We start from the raw sequence: 25,813 nt of genomic DNA, 5'->3' as shown, positions 1-25,813 counted from the left end.
CTTCCATCTGCAACGAAAAGTTAATAAATAGGAACGCCTTGATGCAAAGCGAACTCATTCGGTGTGAGCTGCAAAAGGGGAATGTTAATATGTATGTACGCAGTAGAAACAAATCGTCGACAACGTTTGAATCGTTTCAAAAGATTCTCGTCTTGTATCACCATAGTTATCTACAAACCGTCCTTATTAGGACGAATGCAAAATGGAAAAAGATGGGTTGGTAATGTATATTACATAACAGGGGTGTCGTGACCACACTTCGAAGTTATTTCAAATCATGCAAAGGATAAATTGACATAATTTCAATGATTGTTCCTATATGAATGAAATGACAAATTTTCAGGTTAACACGGCAATAACTTTGCAATTTATAGAACAATTTTATATTTTTAGTTATCATATAATAACTGTCATCTCTTCCAAATAACTTAACCCTCTGCTGCCAACCTCGTGATTTTGCGGGGTTAAGGAAAATCATTGTAAAATATCCAATACACGATTTTATGTTGTTACCTCCACTAAAACCACTTAAAAATACTCCTACCTGTCTTACAAGTACATTGTCTGCTTGTTGAAATCATATACAATTATTAACCTGTATTTAGTGCGGAGAACTCGGTAATAAAATTGTTTTACTGATCAGACTAACAAACGGGATCCCCAGGAAAATTTCGCTGAGCCCGGTGAATCGAACTTAATGCGTAAAATTTAGCCATTTGAAAAAGATACAAGCAGAATTTTAAGAAAATGATCATCGCGGTTATGTCCCAGACATTACCCGCCCCTAGTTTTTCGCTAAGCGTGATTCATTTCTGTACGCTAGGAACAAGATTCCGATGGTTGTTTCGAGAGATTTTAACATTGATATTTCAAAGCAAGAAAATATGAAATTTGTTCATTTCCTGAATGAATTTCTCAACGAGCTTAGAATCCATCGCATCCCCTATCAACGCAGAGGCCAACAACAAAGGTTCTTTTCAGAACCACCATAATTATTATAAAGAATAATTTGAAACATTCCCACATATTTCATTGAGTATCATTCGATTTGAATTACAAGTCAAACGAGTAATCACGACACTCCGGTTATATCCTAGACATTACCCACCCATCTTTGTCCGAAACTTTGAAATGGGGTTTCTATTTTGAAACGTTAGTCGTAGTCACAATAATAGTTGACGAAAGGAAAGATTTTCAAATTTAATTCTTTAGAGTGGAATGATAGCGCTGATAAGGGCTAATTTGTTTGCCGAAGAAAATACTCTCCGGGTGGGAGATTTTTGTTCCAATTGTTCCTGCTTTCTAACACGGAGCTGCACAAATTAATCCACGGAGATGAATCCTAATAATCACCTTCTCTCTCGGTGTTGACATACAGTCTGTGGACATCTGGCAAGTGGACTTGCTGAAACCGACTGAAATGACAATTCTTTCTGATACAGATTTGCAGCTCGGTGCATGAAATTACCAACCAATCAAGAACGAGCTTCAGTCAGATGATTTGAAATCGGTTTTTTTCGCGTGTGGGTGTGTATGCTATCTTACATCTATCAGAAATGAAAATGATGGCCTCTGCTAGTAGCATGTATACACACAAACTTATTCATCCACCAGTCGTGTACAACTCACAAATATTTCTCTGTATTGTACAGCCATTCGTTCGCGCCAAGCAACCAAACACGAATGTTGATAGAAACAAATCTGTAGCGGCCTATATTTAAAACTTTTCATCATTTAAGTTTTCGGTTGGTGCACCATATTGACGGCTTTGGCTGAGATGAGCTGAAAATTTTTCACCATTTTCGGTAGTTTTTGAAAGATTTTTAAAACAGTATTTTCGGTATTAATGCATGTTATACATACTCCATATTTTAATACTACATTGCGGAACATATTTTCAATAAAATTGCTTTAAACCTCACATAATTCTATTAAGTATGATGGAAGTTATTAACGTTCAAAATCTGACGCGACTGCCACAGCCGATATTTTGAAACGGGACACCATATTGAAACGTTAGATGTATTCTACTTCAAAAGTTTCTCTCCTGAACTGATACTGACACGTAGCTCATTAAGTTCGTGTCTGGGTGGATTAAAACAGGATTTTTTATCATGTTAAGTGGGTAAGGTTAATTCGGTAAAAAGACACATTTCAATATGTTGCAAAGAAAATTTGGAAAAATATAGTATAGATGTTGCAATATTGTACGGTACATACAAATAAATAAAAACGATATTTGTTTCATCGAAAATTCCACAATTGGCCCGCGCTGTTTGCAGTTCTGCTCGTTTCATTTTGTATCGAGTTTAAGGATACAATTGGCAAAAATGTTATTTTGATATGTTGCGTTTCGAGACCTTCATGCGTAGGTACCGAAAACATAATTTGTCTAAATTTGACGCCCATTTAACAAACCAGTGTCGAATTGTATGCTTAAAAAATCTGGGAACACTCTCCCCGTCATCACATTGGCCTCTCATTCCTTTCTCCAAATTAAGTAAAGTAGGCGCGCATTAAATCCTACGCTGTTCGGTTTCCAGCAGAAGTGTCAACATTATGATTCGAACTGTCGCCTTTGCAAATGCCTAAGCGATATGTTTCACGCCAAAAGATAATGATAAGGGGTTTCCCTGGTGAGCAATGATTATATTCTCCTTCCCCATTAGTTTCAAGGCGAATGGAGTATGTATTTCGGTACCAGAGATAGAAAGACCCTCGCATTTTAAACATATCCGGCGTTCCGGTATCCTACGTCTTTCATTACTCGGTGGTAGCTGATACGATCTGAAAACATTGCACGATGGATGAAGATTCCGAAAGGGCTGACGTTGGTTGGAAGCGATATCCCTTGACAATACGTATATCTATGCCGTACAAAGTAACCATTCATTGTTTTCCTCCTACATTTATACTTATATGCTGCTTCATTCGACCTTGATAGCAACTGTTGACTGTTGGTAATTAAAAATGCATGAATCAAATTTCAAAAATAAGGTCTGCCGCACGGATCCCGCGATTATTCCATCGAAGACGATGTGCACAATGATCCAAAACAAAATATCATGAATGAGGCAGTAAAAACAACTTATCTTTGTGTACCTCTTTATTCAAAAGTCGCTTTGTTGGTGAAACATCCAGTAGCCTCGTAGCATCGGAAATGCTATCCACTGATTCTGTCGAAGGAGTTTTACAGGGAGTGTGGACGATTGTTAAGCCAATGATATATCGAGAAGTGATCTTTGTAGAGAATAACGGGATTCGCACTCCGACTTGGTCCGACAGTGAACTGTCATTTGATGATATGAGCAAATTTGTTTATATGCAGAATCACCTAAATCGAAGACGCATCAACATAGAAAAAAATAATGATCAGGCGGCGCGACAAGGATATACGAGTGCATGTGCACATTTACTCTACAGCTGTTTCGTGTAAGCAGCTCTGGGAGTTGGACGACAAACAGTTAGTAAAATTCCAGCAAACCGACAGAGCGGGTGCACCCAGCAATCTCTCTCTCTCTCTCTCTCTCTCTCTCTCTCTCAGTTAGCTGATGAACTTCGAGAGCTGCATGGCAGTCACTTCACCGGCCATTCGAGTGCATGGAAACCATGGGCGAACTACATCCATACGGCCCCGGCGCACAGTGGGACGGAATCAAAAAAGCCGGACATTGATATTTGCAACGAAACTATTGGTTATGGCACTTTGATGTCTTCGGAAAGGTTTCTTCATTTTTAAGTAGTTTAATATAATGTTGGAAAATTTTATTTATGGGGGTATATACGCAGATAAAAAAAAATAACTTTGCAAGTTGTTGCCAAAATTGATAGTCATGTATGGACAGTTTGAAGACGAAATGATTTTATGAAACTTTGTTGAAGTAGAGAAATGGCTATCTGTAAAGTGAAATAAGTTATTGGGTGAAATTGAAGTACATGTCGGAATACCCCCTTAAAAAGTGTTTTTTCACTGTAACTTTTTTGATTTTTAACAGTTTCTCGATGTTCTAGAAAGTTGTAGATGCTTTCAAAACACACCTTTTTGTGGAATATACCAACTCGATATCTCTTCGTTTTTAGGGTGTACGTCTGTTTTTTTGGTTTTTTGGGCTAACTTTAAAGGGCTTTGGTTTGTAGAGTAGCAGGTAGTAGCAGCTATTTTTTTTTGTGTTCAGCAAGAAATACCCTATTGATACATATATAAATCATAGCGGGATCTTATAGGATCCTAATGTGGGATAAAATAGACTAGCGTTCCAATAAATTATTTGTATTATAAGGCATGAAAAATAAACTATTAAGTGAAATTAATAAACATTTGAAATATTATAGTTCATTCCATATATTCCGACATTCAAAGTTAATTTTTTTTTGTTATTAATATGCTCATAAGTCATCAGTGTCCTGCCAATTATCTTCTTTGGCATTGGAAGAAGTTGAATAATTGATTTCTCTCGAACAGAGGTTGAATCAGCGTGTCAGCGCACTACGTACCCGGTCATCGAACAATTCCAGTTTGATCTCTGCAATTCAAGAGGCCATCAGACCAGAAGATAACGATATAAGTCGTTCCCTTGCAGACAACGTTTCGGATATGCTCGACATAGATCATTTAAAAACCACTAAACTATTTAGTTTTGTTGGGCTTTTAAAAATAAATCGTTTATCTTGTTTGTTATAATTCTTAATTTATTCCACTTTATCAGTATCAGACTGACCGTTATTTTGCTATAATCCAACTGATGGATCGAAGACTCCGCCTGGCAAATAGCCGCAATATTTAAAAATTTTGCTGCAGTCCACTATGCTCTAGAGTCACGAATGTTTCAAAAGCTAGTGTAGATAGCAGGCTTGTTATTTACTCGCACAATGTGCCATAAAGAGCGAAATACACCGATGAAAAATGGAGCAGCACAAAAACACTGCGATGTGCAGAACGACCGCACAAAGAGAAACTTGAAACCGAAAAAGAGAAAAATCTGTGCACAAAGAGCTGCACAATTTCGTTCAAAGAGTCACCTTGAAGAGCCACTTTTTTGTGCCTCCACTCACTGGCAAGCAGGTAGGAAGGCGAATCAAACTATAATTCACATAAAGTTTGATCGGAAGAACATTTATAAAATGTTTTTTTGGTTGCCTTCTCTGCTACTGTGCGCCTGGGACCAAGATTCACACTAAAGAGCCTCTTTATTTCTACTCTTTGAGGTGTGCAGCCAAGGAGCAGAATGAACGTATGGGAGCAACACACATCGGAGTGAAGAGGTTTATTGTGGAAGAGAAGAGCGGTAGTGCGCATGAAAAGTGCAAAAAGCGTTTTTTATTCTTCTCTTTATTTGCTCTGACGTGCATTGCATCCCTGGTAGATAGTTTGTGTTCAACATAAGCTTTCCTTATTCTTGATTTTGTAATTCCAAATATTATTTCTATGGGATTAAAGAATGGGCAATAAGGAGGCACAAATAATGGAGCGTAGATAAAGTATAATATTGGGATCACAATGAACTCGTGCCCCATCCATTATCCACACAGAGTTGTATCCAGGATACCGTTGTACTTTGTTGTTATTCAGTGCAAATTCACGGCAGCAATCGAAAAATATTTTCCTGGTGAAAGTTGCCTCTGTTTCAAATAAATCTATGACCCCATGCAAACCGAGGAAACACAAGAATGATGCTCTAAGGCGACGAACGAATTCTCCACGAAAGATTAATCGTTTTTCTTTAGCTCCATAGGCGCGGTTTCTTAATATATTTTTATTGTCCATCGATACGTCGTCGAGAAATACTAGATGGTATATATCCCAGTCGAGTGTGTTGATTTCCGAACAGAAACGAAAAATTTCATGCTCTTTGATTTGAATAGCTCTGCACTCCAATGCCTTCCAGGTCAGTCCTTTGGCGTGCAAAATTCTGCAGATACTTGATCCACTGATACTCACCTGAAAGCGACGGTAGAATAGTTCGCGGCTTTCGTCGAGGTAAAGTACAGGATTTTGATGATACAAGTCCACAATCCATTAGCCTATGCTGGGCACTGAATTTCCGAAATATTTGCTCCCGCTGGTGCATTTGGTCTTCCGATATATGACCGCTAATTGAGTTCTATTTATCCCGAGAAAATAATACCCATAAAGACAATGATACTTTGTATTTGTATTAGCATGTTGGTGTTGAACATTCTGTAGGATAACGTTGGCCATATTCTCGAGAAAGCCAGAGCGCAAGGAAACAGAAAACCACAAGGGACTAAGTAATTAAATAAATTATTCACATCTATGTAGCCAATTTAGTCGAACCAACAACTACTGTCTGTTTTTGACAACCGTCAATGTCAAAAGGCTGTCGTGTCAAAGGAGTCGCACTTTTGATCACACTTTTGATGCATCATACTTTCATACTATGCAGTTCGATTTGGTGTGAACAGTGCAATACAAGACGGCAACGTTGCAAGTCGCATAACAGTTTTACTGACGGCTGTCGTGTTTGATTCGGTAATTGTGCTGTCGAAGCGAAAAGCAGACGACAACCTCTAAAATACTGTCGCGAGGTAGTACTATTGGCACCCCTGGTCTTGACAGGATGGAGTTGACGAAATAAAAATGATCTGGCAACGCTACATGATCGAAGCATGCTGTGCTACTGTGGGTTTTTATAGGACCATGTTGTCAATCGAAATTTTCGAATCCAAACCTAGAATAAATGTTTAAACCGCTTTCTTTTTCCGCTATTTTAAACAGGATTACTACCGGTGGTTTACCCGGATAGAAAATTACAACAGCATTTACCCTACAAACAAGCATCAAACAATAGATAATATGGTTATTACTGTTTTATTATTGTTCCATGCAGTGTTCTCGCAGTAGATTCCAGCAAAAAATTATACAGTAAATTCACATTAAATTTTACTGTTTCCGAGCAAAAAATGAATGGAAAAAAATCGTTTGTTTTTAATGTTAAAATACATATCCACCCCCTTTTTTACCGTAAAAGTCGATTTTACATTGAAATTTAATGTAGAAACACTAAAGTTTATGGCTTTTGTATTGTAGCATCACATGTGACTTTACTGTAAATTATTGTAAAATTACTGTACTGTCACAGTGAAAATTATGGTTTCGCTACTGTACATTTCTATTCGGGTATCCATTCAAATAAAAATCATTTAACGTGCAGTCTAGCATGCCTAGAATTACGACCAGCGCAATGTCATAGATTGTTTCCGTAAACAATGGTACCGAGCAAAGCTTTTCAATATAAGGGCAGCTAGAATTAAAAGATACAGGTGTAATGAAAACCTAAATTAACCTGAACGCATTGCTTCTATTTAGCAAGTGTTCCGACTTGGTCTGTGCTGAAAGTTGCTTTCAAAATGAAAGTTTCAATCAAATGGTGTGACTCAACCACTCAATCTGGAAGATGTGCTTACTTTCAATGAGTTTTTGAGACTAACAGACATAACACTCAAAAGTAATGCTTCGCCCACTTTAACGGTCATTTTAAATATATTCGTAGTTGGGACTGTGGCCGCTTTTGAAATTATGGCGCCTCTGACATATGGACAAGCATATGGGGGATAGACCACTGAGGGGTAACCCACCAGCAAATCAGTGTTTGGGACCGTGAATAAAAGGTGAAGCTAGTGTTCTGGGAAAATTGCCGAATCGATATTATTTAATGAAGTTCCTTCATAGTGTTATGTCTGTTAGTCTGTGGTTAAATGATTTCCAAAGTTCGTCATAATGATCAAAAGCATCATGTGTTAGTAAAGTAAATAATATTCAAACAAAAAACAAAAAATTGAGAAATTTTAAAATAGTTTATATTTTAAATTCGTTCTAAATTCAAAATATTACGTATTGTACAACGAACATTTCAAATTCGAAATTTCGGATCCCCTCCGAAATTTTTTTCTGGATCCGCTCCTGACTAAATTGATTAACATTTTTTACAGTACGGTCCAAATCGAACCATCTAATACTGCTACTTACTGCAGCTTTGCATAAATCGTGTTATTTTCATATCAAACAGCTCCGAATGGGCGATATTACTAGACACTATTGAGTTAGCATAAATGGATAATCTGGTGGCAAAAACCAGATTATCCATTGAAACCTTTTCAAAACTCCAAAAGAAGAATATAAGCCGATTTATTAGATCACAACGATTCAAATCATACAAAATAGCTGCTGGAAAAACTATCGGATTTGCTAAATGGTGCTTTTGAAAAAGTGGCTGTGATTTTTTGTCACACTACCACACCGTATTGAACTACGCAACACAACTGCGCAATGAAAAAACCACAAACACTTTTTCAAAAGCACCATTCAGCTAAACCGATAGTTTTTCCAGCAGATATTTTGCATGAATTGAATCGTGATGATCTAATAAATCGACTGATATTCTTCTTTTAGAGTTCTGGAAAGGTTTAAATGGATAATCTGGTGGCAAAGCTGAACACAATTTTTCTTACGCACACTACCAAGCCTTGAGGTAACTTGAGCCTTAAATGTTCGTGAAAGTTCGGTTATTCGGCTTGGTGCCGTAGTTTGGTTTGGTTCGCTGACAGTTGTAAATGTATGTGAATGGCCAGTAAGTCTAACTTTCATCATCCGTTGCGTTGGAACTGTTGCAAACAAATTTCATAGCAGCGGTTCAAAATGAATGTAGTGAACGACATTCATGGCTTATATTTGCAAGATGGGTATATGCGTCAGTTTCTTTTTCGCTTGCTATAGGAAAGCACTGCGTACAAAATATTGGCGGTCACCTAGTATCGTTCAAGGGGAAGTTGGTGGCCGTTGAAAATCAGTAGTTTTGTACATTTACAGTGCGCATGGAGGCCCGCCGATGCGTCTAATGGAATTTTGTTTTTAATTTTTTTGTTACGAGTTTTTCGCATTAAAATGCCAGTCCTGATGACCGAAAACAAAACTGCTGTGTGGCGGCATTCACGCACACCAAAGGCATTACATTCATTGAACGACATTCATACGTACACCAACCATGAAATTCGTCTATGACTTTCCTGCTTGGGCAGCAACGTGAAAGTTTGTAAGCTTATGACGTTCATAAAAAATGTCACGTTTCCAGCCTTGCTCTCTATACTGCCCATGATAGCATATCAGTCCCATAAAGATAGGAAATCCCACAAAAAATGGGACAAATATGCGATCATGGGCAGCATATTAATACTAAATATCAATAAAAAAAACTATTATGTTCATTCTTATATAAAACTATTCTGAATCGCTTAGGTGCGCATTGCGGGACAATGCTTAATTGTCCATAGGCAGTCCCAAAGAACCTTATCATCTAGCCTCTCCGATATCTTAGGAATTTGAGATTTAATGAATCACCTAATTCGAAAAAGAGTAGGTACCACAAAAGTGTACTACATCGAAAGTGTTTGCATGAATACATCCAGCTGAATCGATTAATAAAGAGAACATTTGCCTCTTTGAGAGTTATTGCACAGTGCCACAGTGGTTTTGAAATTTCCAACTTAGGTTGCGTCAAATGCAATAGAAATTGTTTTATTTGTAAAATGTTGGATTCCCCCAAAATCTTATTTTTTATCCCTTTATAAGCAACTAGGGCCGAAGGTGGTGGCTAGCGGGTTTCATACAACCTTAACCTGACGGACGAATCTATGGTACCTTGAACACAGGCAACGCAGATCCAAGGCCATCATTGAAATAATAAGTTCTGCGTTTGAGATGTACTTCCCCCGGTTATCAGACGAAAACCTGTCATTATTGCATGTGACATTGTATCTAAAGTTTAATTATGAGCCCTGTGGTGATGTGTGCGTGGAAGGTGTGTGTTTTAGTGTTCAAGTCCAGCACCCCAGCTTATTTTACGAAAATTTGGTTGAAGGAGTGAAACCAAATTTTCGTAACGGTAAACCGTAAAGAAGAAGCAAAATAACACATTGAAGACTTACACATTACAAGCAATCACGTATAGTAACTTAAGATTACTATATACAAAATATTTACAAATGATCAGTTCATATATCGTACAGAAATACTGAGTGGGTCTGACATCTCTTTCGTTTCCTTGTTGGCGGTTCAAACATCAAACACTCAAGCACATACAAAATTCCCAAAATAGCATTGAATCTAAAATTTCTCAATTCAAGATCAAGCTTAACCCCATACAATACAAACATTAAACCTCAATGACACACATAACGAAACCTTAAATAACAGGTTCATTCAACCTCGGGACTACTCCAATCTAATGGAAAGGTATCCCTACGTTAAACTCACCGCACTGTTTTGCCTTTGAGAGAACCCCAATAAATTCCTTGGTCAACACTCTCAAATGGACAAAACGCATAACTCCATATCACACAATAACAGGCTCATCAGATTTCGGGACTACTCCAATTCAATGGAAAGGTATCCCTACATCCAATTTACCGCACAGTTTTGTCTTTCGAGAAAACCCCAAAATATTTCTTGGTCAAAAAATCTCGAAACGACAAAACGCAATAACCTCATATCCGTACCCCTAGCAGTAACTCTAACGCCGAAATGCATCGGCCAGTGAGAAATCTGCCAAAATAATTCCCCAAGAAACTTCATCACCTCATTTCAGCTGCGTTTTCAACGCCGGAATGTTTCCGACCACATGATCACACACACTGAAACAACATACCCTACATTACCCTAATCCCACTTTACATTATGTTGCACATGCACACATTGAACCACCAACACGGTCACGAAAAGAAACGTCAAAACAAAAAAGTAAATAGTGATCGATGGTGTTTGAAAGTAGATCGGAATGTTTTGAAAAGTTTCCAGGTAAATTGTGCATAAAACCGGTACTGTAAACGGTGGATTACAAAAGAAAAGGTAACTCAAATCAGTTTATTTTTATTTAGCTACCTGTCGCGGGAGATGGACGGGTGTCGACGGCCAACCCACCCCACAGGAATATACTGTACGGGAGCTGGTTTTGAAGAAACCAGCGGACTCCCTAAGGAAAGTTGGATTCCGATTGAAGGTAAGGGTTTTGTACAGGATCTAATGGTAAGTTTACTTTTAGGAGCAACCGGACAAATCACCAGGACCGAAAAGTAGACCCTCAAAATTTTCATCTGGGAGGCCGTAAGTTGCCATAAAAATAATCACCCCATAAATTTTCAAAATAAACACTAAATAATCTACACCAAAATAAATAACTAAACATTAAATAAATAAATAACATGAAATAACTGAACAAATAAATATTTCACAAATAAATAATTATAAATAAATAAATTGCATGCATATAAATAACAAAATATAAACATGAAATTTTACAAAAAAAAACATTTAATAAATCCATACTAACAATATAGATATAAGTAGCAGGTAAATTTCAATATATGTTAGCGTTAGGTACTAACATAGAGTATAAGACTCGATGTAGTTGTAAAAACACTAACATCATTTAATCCGAACGGGAATTATTTACAGAAATACGGGGGAGGGTGGGTGATTGTGATTAGCACAACACCCTATTCGTCTTAGTCTCGGCCCCGGGGAAGATATCGACTCCTCTCTCGACAGGCAGGCCAACCTGTTCAAATACTTTCCCTCTTGAATTTCCTTAAGAAAATACGTAACTTTCCCTCTTCCTAGTTAATACTGCCAGCTCGATTCACTCGGGTTTGCTCGTCATCGACCTTACACAGGAAAGTCCTCCGAGTCTTGCACGGTCATCATCCAAGCATCCCCAGTCTTGGACTCGCGATGTGTTTCCCATTCCTGGTACTCCTCTTCAACGCCACTTTGGCTCGGAGTTTCTGGTTTGGTAGATCATCGTTCAGGCTTGCGCCGTGAACTCTCTCTGACTTCTGGTCGAGGGGATAGCTATACGTGCAGTAGTAACTAGTGAGGGGGAACGAAGCTTATTTCCTGAAATCAAATTAACTGTTTCCAACCAGATTTGTAAGGCCTCTTGAGCTTTCGCAAGGTTCCCCCAGTAAATTAAAGTTGTTGTGGGGGCTGCAGCTGTGCTAAGAACAGTGCAGAGCCTTACAAACGATGGAACAGTATTTTCCGCAACCAGAGCTTTCGCATCATGGTGCAATTGTCTCTACTCAACAAATGAGAGATACATAGCTCGAATTATTTTTAATTCTTTCAAGTGGGAGAGAGGAAGGAATTGGGCGGGTTGAGTTTTCTGCGGTATCTGAAGTTCAGTATCGTAGGCTGCTTCCCACTCAAATCCTCACGGTCGTAGCGTTGCGCTCCCTTAACCCACTTTACAATTGCCAGCACGGATTTAAGTGCTAACATAACAAAAAGTTTTCTTTTGCCCGGTTGCTCCAAAATTTGCACAGGAGTTCCTTCTTCCACAGAGTAGCGAACATAGTTATTATTGCCAGACTTTTTGTAAACCGTTTTCTGGGTTCTCGACTGAACATCCTCAGTGACGAGTGAATCTCGAAGGCGGCAATATGCACGACCATCTGAAATTAAAACCCTTCGTCGTCGTATTGGACACGACTCGCTTCTGACTAACGACGGAATTCTGCCATGTTTCTCGACATCTCGATCGATCTTCGCTTTCTCCAGTAAGGTGTTTTGCGGTTCGGCGGTTTCACACTTCGAGGGTACAGACAACCCTTCGGCAGATTCTTTGCCGCTTTTCCATGATTTTTTTGCCGACGATCCCGCAAAAACTATTTTCCTCTAGTGTCGATCCTGAAGAAGGGATTAAGTGAACACTACGGTTACCACCCTCGCTTGGAACCGGACTCATTCCTAATATCAAACCGCCCCATGTCTCCTCGGGGTTCAAACTATCACTGATCCCAGAATCTAGCAAGGGAACAGTTTCACCGTCTAAAATCTCATCGATACACGAGTAGATTCCCCTTTCCTCAAACTTCGTAGAACCATCAGTCAACCCAGTCTTACATAGTTCATCAGCGGGACTATGCTCATCGGTACTGCCTTCTTCATTTAGCACTGTATCCAATCGAATTGGCTCGATTACGTTAGTATTCAAAGACCTACACGACTCCCGATCATAGTCGTACTGATTCCGAGCGCGATCTAATTCATCGGCATCACAATACGACGATCCCGAATATTCCACTTCATGATTCGTCTCGCACGAGCTCTCGTAAAAAGATGGAGATGGACAATCTGGTACCTGGATGTTAGTTGGGTCCCGTATTTTATAGCAATGGTCATCGTCGACTTCCTCTGAACTAAAGCTATATAGCAAACTATCCCTATCTACACGATCGTCGTTATTACATGGCAAACGCCGCTCTAACCGACCGCTTTTACAGTTCTGACTAAACACTTCAGAAAAGCGGTTTATTCGCTGTTCATCGCCCGCAATCTCGTACGATCGGCTATCCCCACCATAATCTTCAAACCAACGATTGGTCATCCCGTCCCTTTCGAAAGTTTGACCCCAACTACTGTGTTTCAATTCGGTTAATGTACTTTCTCCATAGAAGGGTTTATCGAATAGAGTATCGTCCGTGTCATACTCGTAAGAGGTGTTCGATTTCTGCTGATTGGCTTCATTCACTGCTGCGATCTCCTTCTCTAACTCAGATATTCGGTCTAACAATGCCTGCTCAGGACTAAGTTGGAGAGGAAACTCTTCTGCGAACCGACTAAGCGATCTGGAAAACAAAGGTTCTGACTGCGAATCGTTCGTACCTTCCCATTCTTCGAACTTTGACCTGTCGAAAACTGCGTAAGCGTTGTGTAACGGCCCTTTGCGGTTTTCTGGAAACACGTCCCTACTCTGCTCAACTGGACCCCGTTTCCCATTAGACCTGTCTAATATTGAGCGAATGAAGTTAGTCAGCTCATTTCGCATCCTTACCGACGCATCGTCGGGTGTTTTGCTTCTAGCTACTCTCATCGAGTAATGCTTGAGGCGAGAAACAACCCTTTCATCGTGACATCGATCCAACTTCCTCCCGAAAAAGTCCACTTTCACCCTAGTATAGTCGTATTCTTCGTAAATTGTATTTGGGGAAGAATATTCGCGTTTCTTTCGGGCATCGTTTCGAAACAGTTTCCCTAAAATTTGACATTTGGCCTCCAGACCCCATTTAGTCTCCGCTATCCTACCCCGAATTACCAATTCGTAATCCACCTCATCATTTGTCAGGTGATATGCATTGGGAAATTTGTTTTCCATAATGGACGTTAGAACTTCCCATAAAGTAAAAACACTGTAACACAAAATATCCGAACAACTAAACACAAACTATAACTAAGACTTTCACAACACTCAAGTATCCGAACTGTACCATAAATTTAAAAATAGCGGTAGGAAAAACCCATGAAGAATAAACTTTCATATATCCAGTAATATAGCCTAGCATTTGAATTCGCAAAAGAAAGAAAAATCTTGAACCGTATCATTTACCTAAACGAAAACCTACTCCAGAAAAACTTTAACTTCCAGAAATTTCCCAATAACGTGGCCCCACGTTGGGCGCCAAAATGTAGCGTGCACGTGTATCAGAAGTCAAAATAACTTCCAAATTCAGTAACCCAAGTTCCCTGTTGCAAATATGTGTTTACTTCTTCCATTCCGTAGGAGGAAGAATGAACACTAGGCGGCTAAAACGTACTATCCGCTCGCGCACGCACGTTTTTTCTCTTTCCCAATCTGTCTCACGATTGCACAAACTAGAGCAAGTGTCGGTCGCCGAACGGACCTCTTTGTCGTTGTCTTATCAACCGCCCGACCAGAAAAAAAACTATTTGAACGCAAGTGAGGGTATTGGCGCGTAATGGTATGATGCAAATGTTTCGAGAGGGAATGAGATAGCGATTCAGAATCAATTGTCCAAGAAGTTCGTTTTTCGAAATACGAGTTTTACTTCGGTAAAATTACGTACTTCCGGGTATGTAGAACCAAAAATCGTTTATCTGAGGGTTTAGGAATAGCTTCTCATCCATTTGAATATAGACCGTGAAAGAGGCTAGAGTGCGTGTTTGAATTTTTCCCGCAGTGTGTCGAAGGTTTGTCAAATTTAAATATGAGATGTCTTTAAAATTCAGTAATTAGTTTGTTATTAGGTGTTGCGTCAAGTCAAGTAGTAGGAAGTGCGGAAATTTCGTGTGCGTTAGCTGAAAATTAAAAAGGTAACATACAATGGTACTCTATAAAAAGAGACAATGAATTCACGGCATCGAATAGCCGTGCGACGGCTTTTATTCTACCGTTTAGATTGGCACTATTCATCGGCCCGCCACACCGCCCTTCGCCCACCGACGCGCTCTAGACCCACGCGCTAGTTTGGAAGATTCTGCCGCTACAACCAAATAAGGCAGAAGTGCGACGGTTTTACATCGTTTGCTCAACTGAGCTGCACGTCACGACCATCTGGTGTGTACGTAATTTGTTGCTGGCAGCGTGTCCGGCGTACCGACAGTGCCAGCAGTTATCTAATCCCGTACGCAGGAAGACATCCGGAGATACTTAATCGCCGCCTGCGCAGATTCATCACCGCCGGTGTAGATACATCGCCGCCACCGCATCGCCGCATCAGGACAGTCTTCGCAGTAGTGCGAAAGTGAGTGGGCAAGCAACGGAAAAGACTGTAAGTACACCTACCACAAAATCCATGCGCATGGTGAAAGTTTAGCCGATACACGCACCCGGCAAACTAAAGTTCGGCAACATTATGGCACGTTAGCCCGATAGGAAATAGCGATCGCTCATCCGCACACAGTAGGGAACAGAACGAATATAGGCAACACTATGTTAGAAAATCCTAGGTTAAGTTTATGAAAATGCTAGAGAATTAAAATATACCTAATTATGTTAATTGTTGTTTCGGTAAATCATGTTGAGGTTAAAACTGTTGTGGTAGTCATGTTCCCATAAAGTTTACTGATTTGAAGAGGTATCTCATGTTTCGCGTCGTGTTAGTTTTGTAGTCTTTTGGGTTCTTTACTCCAAGTAGGGCTACTTGGGAATCTTAGCCCCACCACTCGAGTTTCTTTTTCGGTATAGTTATTTGGTTTTGAGGTATTCTTCCAGTGATGAGACAATACGAGTGGTGTTCTTAGGTATTTTGGGATAGGAAAGCGAACTTCTTTGGGTTAATTCGTGGGTAATTTGATGCATGAAACTGAGTACCTCTCGATTCAGTTGCATCTGCTAGGTCGTTCCTCTAAACCTTCACTATATCGACCCGCCCTGAGGCTGGGTTTCTGGTCGGGCAACCCTAAAGCACGACAAGTGGTCCTCGAAAGAGGTGGCGCTTAAGCCATTTGTTCGGAAAGGTGGGACGATTGGGCAGATTGAATCCGTAGCAACGTCGTGCACGCTACAGTACATATATGTCTGTTGGTGATCGCGAAGGGCTCGAGCGTTTGTATATTAACGTGTTTGTCGCTTGCGTTAGCGTGTGTGTAACTTTGCGTGCATAAATTCGATTTTATAATCGTGTGGCAATTCGCATATTCGCATGTATTTTTGAATGATTGCGCGCGAAACGTGAGTCTGATGCTTATTTTTTAGTGCAAAATGCTAGAAGAGTCAGTTTCCCCATATCACTAGAGTTCCCGGTCATGTCGACGTGGATCGTTTTGTCTAATGAGCATGAGCGTCATTGTTTGATTGGTCCAACTGAAGGTATGAGTCTATGCTTCTATAACCGAGGGTAGACTTCCGGACGTGAGCTATTCATGATCACGCGAGCAGTGGGTTTGCTTGAATATGTGTAGATGATTGCAATTGAATGTTCGCGCTTGAGGCCAGGTTTGTGTTAACGCGAAAGAAACGAGCGTTTGTACGTTTGGAATGTGAGAGATTGTGAGTGTATATGAGAGAATATGCAATTAATTGTGTTAGTCAGTGTTAGTATGAATCTAATTTAGGATATAGTAATAAAAGGGTTCATAGCATGCCGAATAAAGAAATAAGATGCAAAGAGATTAACTAAAAGTGTATAAATTGATCGATATTATTTTTGGTATATATCAGTAGTGGAAAAGCAAACTAATAGAACTAGGGTAGACGTGCCCTTATTCATCTCATTAGTCAGTATGTCACATTATTTAATTGATAACTCGACTTATAGTGACTGGATTGCGCTTAAATAGGTATCATCATCTTTGCCACGTACCTAAGAAGAAGTACAGTTAAAAAATTTGCCTGTAAAATGTAAAATGCTCCCGTTTGAGCGAAGCGAAAAGTCGAGTACAACGTACCCTTATTCATCCTACCATTTAAGCTAATGCGTTGAATAGAGATAGCAGATACTGCTCTAACTAACGTGTTCAAATGGGTGAGATGAATAAAGGAGCTAAGATGAATTAGGGAGCAGTAACCCTACAACAAAAACAGGATTTCATCATACTATGCTGACCGGGAATGGATGATTAACGTAAGTCGGTAAACTAATTGTACCTTAATTTACCAGATTACCATTGTACACATAGTACTAAAAACTAACTAATAGGTTTCTACTTCTACATTTCTTTATTTTATTGACCTGTGCACGATAACGAAACAGACCAATAAACCGACACGCAATGACCTCCACTGCGAGCTGTGCCCACAAACACTACCAGCTGTTGAACAATGTTTACAAACACAGCCCACAGAAAAGGCCAATCCACGGCGATCCACCAGCATGCCTCGCCAATGTGCACAGGCTGTTGGCTGGCTGTTAGTTTGGGCTGGTACGGAGATTTGTTTTTATTTCGATTATAGAGGTTTTAACCTTTAGGTCATTCGGCTTTTTTTTTGGGTTAGAGAAATTTCTTTTGGAAAAATCTCTAACCCTATGTGCGGGGTTGGGAATCAAACCCAAGTGAGCTGCGTACAAGGCAATCGATTTACCAACTACGCTATTTCATTTTTCAGTAAATTCGTTGTGGAATTTGCGTTTTGACTTAGACTAACTTAGTGACAGAACTAAGCAACCTCCTAATTGGCGAAAACACGTTAGTGTTTTCCAACAAAGCCTCAGTCTTGCGTGATATCCCATAAGAAAAGGAGTTCAATTTTAAGCTGATATGCACTAGTAACATCGCAACGTTTGGTTTGGTTTATCAAGATATGCTACATTTCCATACAGCGATATTCGTCCCACTGTGACTAGTATGAGTTGCATCCTCACCTGTCTTGTACTTTCGGACTAATTTATATCACTTACCCACTGATGGCCCAGGTGTCGTTGTGCGATCCCCCGACGATTTGAAGCATCTGTTTACGCGTACTGCCACATCGAGTGTGCATCATCGTCATCATCCTCGGAGGCACTAGTGTGTCCGCTAGGCCGGAAACGAACAGAATCGGTGCCGATATGAACTGAATCTTGTGCACCGAGAGAAATTTGTTCCGATAACAACAGAGCGGCAAATAACGAACACAAGGATGGATTAATTCCACTGCCATGTCAGGAATGCTTGTAAACGTATTCTCTACAATCACACCCATCAATTTTGATCCGTACACGGCATCGGCTGCAAGATCGATGGCCACAGCTCCTCCTAGAGATCGCCCAAATACAACAATCTGACTGTGATCCAAATCATGCCGACTACACAAATGATCTAGCACTTCTCGAGCGTCCGAGAAGAAACCCTTTTCACTCGGAGTTCCGTCCGATAGGCCGTAACCACGGTATTCTACCATAAGCACATTACACTGAAGACTGTGAAAAAACCCACTTGCGTTTTGCAACCGATGACCCATATTGCCGGCGTTTCCATGAAAATATACGATCGTTGGAACATAGCGCCCTTTGTCTCCAGGATGTCGTATCCAGAATGAGTGGAGTGACACGCCATCTCTAGTCTTCGAATGCAAAGTTTCGTAAGGCATACCATGCATCGATGGTACCGGAATGAATATTCTGGAATTGGCCGGTAAATCCGGGTGATACAGAAGATTATCCTGTGCGTGGTATAGAATTCCTAAAAAGAAAAAAAAATCAGTATTTCATCGAACAACCACAATTACGCAAATCGGTCAACCAACCCGAAATTGCGAAGAGAAGCAACAGGAAAGCCAGCAATCCGCCATACACAATGTATATCACGAAGGAAGCCAATAGAGCTGCCCCACTAGCCGCCCAGATGCGCATCGCGATGCCGGCCAAAGCCCGAACAATCTTCCAATCTCGGAATCCCATCGCTGCAGGCGTACTTTTCCGCTATTGAACGTCTTTATACTCAACAATATAAAGGCAACAATTATTAGATGCAGGAATTTCGTGTTTCTTCGGTAGCTGTTAAATAATAAACAATGCAAATCGCTAATCGATTGGTTCCGTAGGTTTGACCATTTCCAGAGCCGGTGGTCTGTAAGCCATTGAATTTGATGTTATTGTATCTGCAAGTTTTCGTCGGCACCCACGATTTATCTTCGATTTTTTTAAATAATCTAAGATTTAAATCACAAAACAATCGATTCTAACGAAATACTTTTGTTTTGATTCTCTTCCATTTCTGTCATGATAAAGGGAATGCGTTCACAATATCCACGCAGTCAGAGATGATGTACACGGAAAAATAAAATAACCCAAAGAATAAGTCCTTTTAAGGTTGGACAGAGAAAGGGTAAAATTCGCAAACGAAAAAAGCAGTTTTTTTCCACGCCGTATGTCAGCTCTTCATAAAAATCAATCAGCAGTACTGTAACAACATTCTACATACGCTGATTGATTTTTATGAAGATCTGACATACGGTGTGGAAAAAACTGCTTTTTTCGTTTGCGAATTTTGCGCATTATCTGTCCAACCTTAACCTACTTTTGAGTTTGTGCGTCGCTTTCGCATTTATTAGTCTTGTCAAAAACAAAACGAGAGATTTGACTCAGTCGAGTATACTTTTCTATCTGCCTCCCAGAATAGAAATGTACAGTAACAAAACCATGATTTTCACTGTGACAGTACAATAATTTACAGTAAGTTTTAGTGTTATGCTACAATACAAAAACAATAAACTTTAACGTTTTTACAGTAAATTTCAATGAAAAATAGACTTTTACACCCCCTTGGTTATGTATCTTAACATTAAAGAAATCAATTTTTCTCCATACATTTTTTTCTCGAAAACAGTAAAATTTAATGTGAATGCACTGTTTCAGTTTTTTGCTGAACAGTGAAATTTATTGTTACATGAAATTTTATTGTAAATCTACTGTGAGAACTAGGCATCGAACAATGTTGAAACAGTAATAACTATAATATTTATTGTTTTATGATTGTAGGGTAAATGATAATGTAAAATTCTATCCGGGTCTCGTTTCTTCTGCTGTAAATTGTATGCATTGGACATATTCAGTCTATCTAGAAGTTTATGCATGAAAATTCATAAAAATTACAGCAGAATAAAAGAGACGGGAATAAAAAATATGCTAACTATGCATATTTGTGTTTCTCAGTGTTTTTTGCATTTATTTCTTGTCAGTATTGTCTCCCACACTATCAGGGTGGGTTGCTGGCGAGTTACGGCGGGTTGCCTAGAACAATGTTTCAATAGCCTACCGCTCGCCAGCATGTATTTTAACACGCCTAGCCGCCATTTCGTTTACTGGGCTCAAGCAGAACAAATAAATTAGATCGTGCGTGATTCATAGTTATATTACAAAACGAAACTAAATACACTCAGGTTTTTTTACGCGGGTAATACGAGCCGCGTAAATGAAAACCGCGTAAATTTCAAAATCCGCGTAAATGAAAACCGCGTAAATTTCAAAATCCGCGTAAATGAAAACCGCGTAAATTTCAAAATCCGCGTAAATGAAAACCGCGTAAATTTCAAAATCCGCGTAAATGAAGACCACTTAAATTTAAGAATCCGCGAATAATTGGAACCTCATTGATGGATACCGCGTAAATTCCAAAATCCGCGTAAATGAAAACCGCGTAAATTTCAAAAACCGCGTAAATGAAAACCGCGTAAATTTCAAAATCCGCGTAAATGAAAACCGCGTAAATTTCAAAATCCGCGTAAAAAATACCGCGCAAAAAACCGCGTAAAAAAAACTTGAGTGTAGTATCAAAGATAAACTCAAGATTATTAGGTCCCATACAAACGATTAACAAAAGATGGATCGGTAACCGTGAACCGTTGAACTCAATAATAGTAAGCATTTGCTACCCTCTCGGTAATAGGCGTCGATAATTTTTAGAATGCGCCAACAAAATGCTATGGTTACGAATCAAATCAAAGTTGCAAACAATCTTATTATGAAAGAAACATGTTTTTCAAATCGACGAGTAAAATACTGTCCAGTAAACTTATTCCTAGAAGACTGATGGCCAGAATCATTGATGCGAATTCGTCCATTCCTAACACTTCGTATCCTGACCAGGTGAATTTCTGTAATAATTTCCCTCACTCCACGAAAAACACAAACGAAACAATCGAGAATAAGGAATGTCGTAGAGATCATCCACTTAATTCTTCCGTACAATCTAATACAAAGGTACAACGTTGAAGAATTTGACGAAAAATATATCAGTCAGTTAGAGACTATTTTACTAATTAATTAGCAAAGGCAGAAATTTAACGTAGGCACATCAATTAATTACCGAACTACAAAAAGCTCAGTTTGTTTATTTTTCTGTTGAAAAATGTATTGTTATTAGTTTAATAACTGATTGTCATGGATACGACGCAAAGATCGACGTTGTGTCCTTTTTCGCAAAGCTCCGCTTCAGTTTTGTATTGATCTGTCATTCTGACGGTGAACCGCGTTCATCGAGGGGTACATGGAAAACCTTTGACCACTCTATCTTGAGTTTATCTTTGATAGTATTGAGAAACACAAATATGCATAGTTAGCATACTTTCTATTTCCGTCTCTTTTCTTCTACTGTGATTTTTATGCATTTTCATGCATATACTTCTAGTAAGCATTCAATGAGTGGATAGACTGAATATCTCCAATGCATACAATTTACAGCAGAAGAAACGAGAGGCATAGTATGCTATCGATGAATAACTGAAATTCTGCGTGTAGGTAATGGATTCCCGAATAGAAATGTACAGTAACAAAACCATGATTTTTACTGTGACAGTACACTAATTTTACAATAATTTACAGTAAGTTTTAACAGGGGTAGGCTGTGGTTGACAAATCACAAATATTTTGCGCGTACCCAACATCTCGCCTCGGTCCAGCACTTTGGACCCCGTTTTTTGGTTACTTCACCCCAAAAGAGAATATTGGGTAAGCGGTTTCGCATGTCTCGTGTACTAGTAGTTGATATATTTATAAAAGATATTATTTATTGCTGTTTAGCCATGATAATCAGATCCGGTCCAGCCGATGTTGGTTACGGAATACTTGCTAGTCAGCGTCCCCCTGAAATTTAAGTTAGAAGAACTTATTCTGCGGGTTGTTTTATTTTTCCGTGTATAGATAGTGTTACTTGCGAACGCACTCTCGTTGAGTCAAATTTCAAATATTATTACAAACAGCGTGTAGAACAAAATATTTCATTAAAAAGTTTTTCGTTCGATTTCTGTAACAATTCAGCTTTAGATCTAAAGGTTTATTTATTCCTGAAGAGTATATTTCAAGCAAAATGGTAAGAGCAAAATAATATCAAATGAACAATTAAAAACTCCCTCATTAATCAGCGAAAAAGTCTGGCGCCAAGTCAAAGCACAGCGCTTTCACCGGTAAATTCCACATTCAAAAGTCCAATTTCGATAAATCACAAACGAACGAGAGAATGTCGGGAACGATCCAAAAATCACTGCAAAGATGCGGAACCTCCACCAGCGAAATTATCCGCCTCAGAGTACGAGATGATGATTCTGCAAATTTTGACTCGTCCGTTCAAAATTCCGATTCCGAATTACGTAGCGGAACATACTACACGATGTTTGGGTATGAAACGACCCGCCGCTCGAAGGGCCCTTCACGATCCGTATGCCTGTAACTCTCTAGTGCTGTACACACCGGACGATCTTTCGGAGCATGATAAGCTGAAGATGGACCAAAACAAGATCCAGGTTCACGTCGTCGTCGATCCTCTGCTGGGAAATATTCTTCGGCCGCATCAGCGTGAAGGTGTAAAGTTTATGTATGAGTGTGTTACCGGGAAGCGAGGAGATTTCAATGGATGTATTATGGCTGATGAAATGGGGTGAAAGCTTTGCTACTTGGGTTATTTTATAGAAATAATGCTACGATTTTTCTTTGCAGACTTGGAAAGACCTTGCAGTGCATAACGCTTCTGTGGACTTTGTTGCGACAAAGTCCAGATTGTAAGCCTACGATTGGTAAAGCAATCATCGTCTGTCCAAGCTCACTGGTTAAAAACTGGGACAAAGAATTCGGGAAATGGCTCGGGTGTCGCGTGAATTGTCTGGCAATGGACGGAGGTTCGAAAGAGCATACAACCAAAGAACTTGAACAGTTTATGGCCAACCAGAGTTTGCGACATGGAACACCGGTGTTGATCATCAGCTATGAGACCTTTCGATTGTACGCCAATATTTTGAACAGTTCCGATGTCGGAGCAGTGCTTTGCGATGAAGGTCATCGTTTGAAGAACAGCGAGAATCTCACCTATCAGGCGTTGATGGGATTGAAGACAAAACGGAGGGTTCTATTATCCGGCACTCCTATACAGAATGATTTGACAGAGTATTACAGTTTGTTGCACTTTGTCAATCCTGGAATGCTGGGCAGTACAGCTGTAGGTAGTTTAGGATTTATGTTTGTAGCAAACAATTTTGAATATTTTTTTACAGGAATTTCGCCGTCAGTACGAGAACCCCATTCTCCGTGGACAGGATGCAAATTCCACGGAAACTGAGCGTAAGAAGGCAGCGGAACGTCTGCAAGAGCTTTCAGCTCTTGTTAATCGTTGTATGATTCGGCGGACAAGTTCTCTGTTAACCAAATATCTGCCTGTGAAGTTTGAAATGGTGATTTGCGTCAAAATGACCGAGATTCAGAACGAGCTTTATAAGAGCTTTCTCCAGTCGGATTCCATTCGCAAAAGTGTGCTGGAGAAGAGCGAAGTCAAGGCCAGCCTAACGGCACTTTCTAATATAACTTCGCTCAAGAAACTCTGCAACCATCCGGATTTGGTTTACGATAAAATTCAAGAGCGAGCTGACGGTTTTGAAAATGCACATAAAATTCTACCAAGCAATTATAGTGCTAAAGATCTCCGACCGGAGTTTGGCGGAAAACTGATGCTGTTGGACTGTATGTTGGCCAGCTTAAAGATGAACACAAGCGATAAAATAGTACTGGTTTCAAACTACACACAAACGTTGGATTTGTTTGAAAAACTATGTCGAAAACGTGGATACGCCTATGTTCGGCTGGACGGAACAATGACCATCAAGAAACGTGGAAAAGTCGTTGATGAATTCAATAAAGCGGATTCGAAGGAGTTCATCTTTATGCTAAGTTCGAAAGCTGGTGGCTGCGGGTTGAATTTGGTCGGTGCAAATCGACTGGTGATGTTCGATCCGGACTGGAATCCGGCAAACGATGAACAGGCGATGGCTCGCGTTTGGCGCGACGGGCAGAAGAAACCGTGCTTTATTTATCGATTGTTGGCGGTATGTAGTTTGTAATTCTAACACAAAGCACACATTCAAAAATATTTTGGTTGGATCACCATAGAATCTTTTTTTTTTTTCTTTTGTTGTAGACTGGAACCATCGAAGAAAAAATCTTCCAACGTCAAACGCACAAAAAAGCTTTATCCAATACCGTGGTGGACAATGATGAGGACGGCGAGCGACACTTCACGCAGGATGACCTAAAAGATCTATTCCGAATGGATGAGTCTACTCTATCGGATACGCATAGCATGTGAGAACACTTATGTTTTTAAACAAACAGAAAGGAATTTGAGTCTCTAATCAACGTTACAGATTTAAGTGCAAAAGATGTCTCAACAATAACCAGATCAAGTTGCCGCCAGACGATAGCGATTGCACGTCGGATTTAATGCACTGGTATCACTGCTCCAATAACAAGGGCATCCCGGATGAAATTCTGTCCAAGTGTTGGGAGATTACCAAATGCATTTCATTTGTGTTCCACCACCGTTCGAACAGTGCCGTCGTCGAACAGAAGCTGACCGAACAAAAACGTGCTGAGGCTCTAAGGGCAAAAGAAGAATCGAAAGAAGCGGAAGATTCCGAGTCTTGTGGCGAAGAAGATGAGGAAAAGGAAAATGATTCCTTTTCCGATGATGACCGCGATGAAGATTTTGTGCCAACAAAATGAACTAATAGTCAGTTGATTATTGTTATAATTCCCTTTTTTTCGAATATGAATTATGACAATCTAAATTGTTAAAAAAATTCAAATTGTGTAATATCGCAATATGTCTCGTGAACATTCGATAATTTATTTAACTTTAGATGCCTTTGAACATGCACTCCGAGTCGTTCTTTGCATTCCTTGTGATAGTCGTTTTATCATTCATCTCACTCTCATTAGGTTAAAACAGAACAACCCCAGACCCTAATAAAAGTATTATACTCGAACTTTAACCCATATAGTGCAATGATTCCATATATTGTTTGGATGATGGTTTGGTCGTAAGCTCTTGAATCATAAGATGCTTATTAGGGGAGGGCCAACTCCTTTTCTTAATTTTTCACGATATTCTCTGAATCGACTTCTCCCCTGAAAGCATAACCTAATTTCTTAATAACTAAATCAATATTAATATTCACTTTCCATTTTATGAAAATATATATTAACATTTCCATATCAACTTATGAATAGGACTAAATAGATTTGTGAACAACTTTTGTTTTGCTGATTTCTTTTAATTGGTTATAATTTGAACACAGAAAAACGTTTGAAATTGATTCTA

The 25,813-nt window shown here is 39.5% G+C and overlaps 2 protein-coding genes across 2 annotated transcripts in view; one reads left to right on the top strand and one right to left on the bottom strand.

The window, feature by feature from the left end:
- LOC131682566 (protein ABHD13) overlaps window positions 1-19,473 on the bottom strand; it is a 34,962-nt gene extending 15,489 nt beyond the window's left edge. The window contains exons 1-2 of the mRNA XM_058964137.1: window positions 18,978-19,473; window positions 18,151-18,913 (exon numbers count right to left, since the gene is read on the bottom strand). Of these exons, the coding sequence (XP_058820120.1) occupies window positions 18,151-18,913; window positions 18,978-19,131 (917 nt within the window). The 5' untranslated portion in view covers window positions 19,132-19,473. The remainder of the gene's footprint in view (window positions 1-18,150; window positions 18,914-18,977) is intronic.
- A 2,925-nt stretch (window positions 19,474-22,398) lies between these two features.
- On the top strand, window positions 22,399-25,712 carry LOC131682565 (DNA repair and recombination protein RAD54-like). The gene is made up of 6 exons (XM_058964136.1): window positions 22,399-22,540; window positions 22,593-23,104; window positions 23,164-23,659; window positions 23,715-24,539; window positions 24,632-24,795; window positions 24,858-25,712. The coding sequence occupies exons 1-6, from the start codon at window positions 22,538-22,540 to the stop codon at window positions 25,213-25,215; spliced, it is 2,358 nt and encodes a 785-aa protein (XP_058820119.1). The 5' UTR covers window positions 22,399-22,537; the 3' UTR covers window positions 25,216-25,712.
- Window positions 25,713-25,813: the final 101 nt, after the last annotated feature.

The sequence above is a fragment of the Topomyia yanbarensis genome, chromosome 2 (assembly GCF_030247195.1).
Source record: "Topomyia yanbarensis strain Yona2022 chromosome 2, ASM3024719v1, whole genome shotgun sequence".
Lineage (NCBI taxonomy): Eukaryota > Metazoa > Arthropoda > Insecta > Diptera > Culicidae > Topomyia > Topomyia yanbarensis.
Note: the sequence above shows the minus strand (reverse complement) of the source record. Positions and strands in the feature narration are given on the sequence as shown.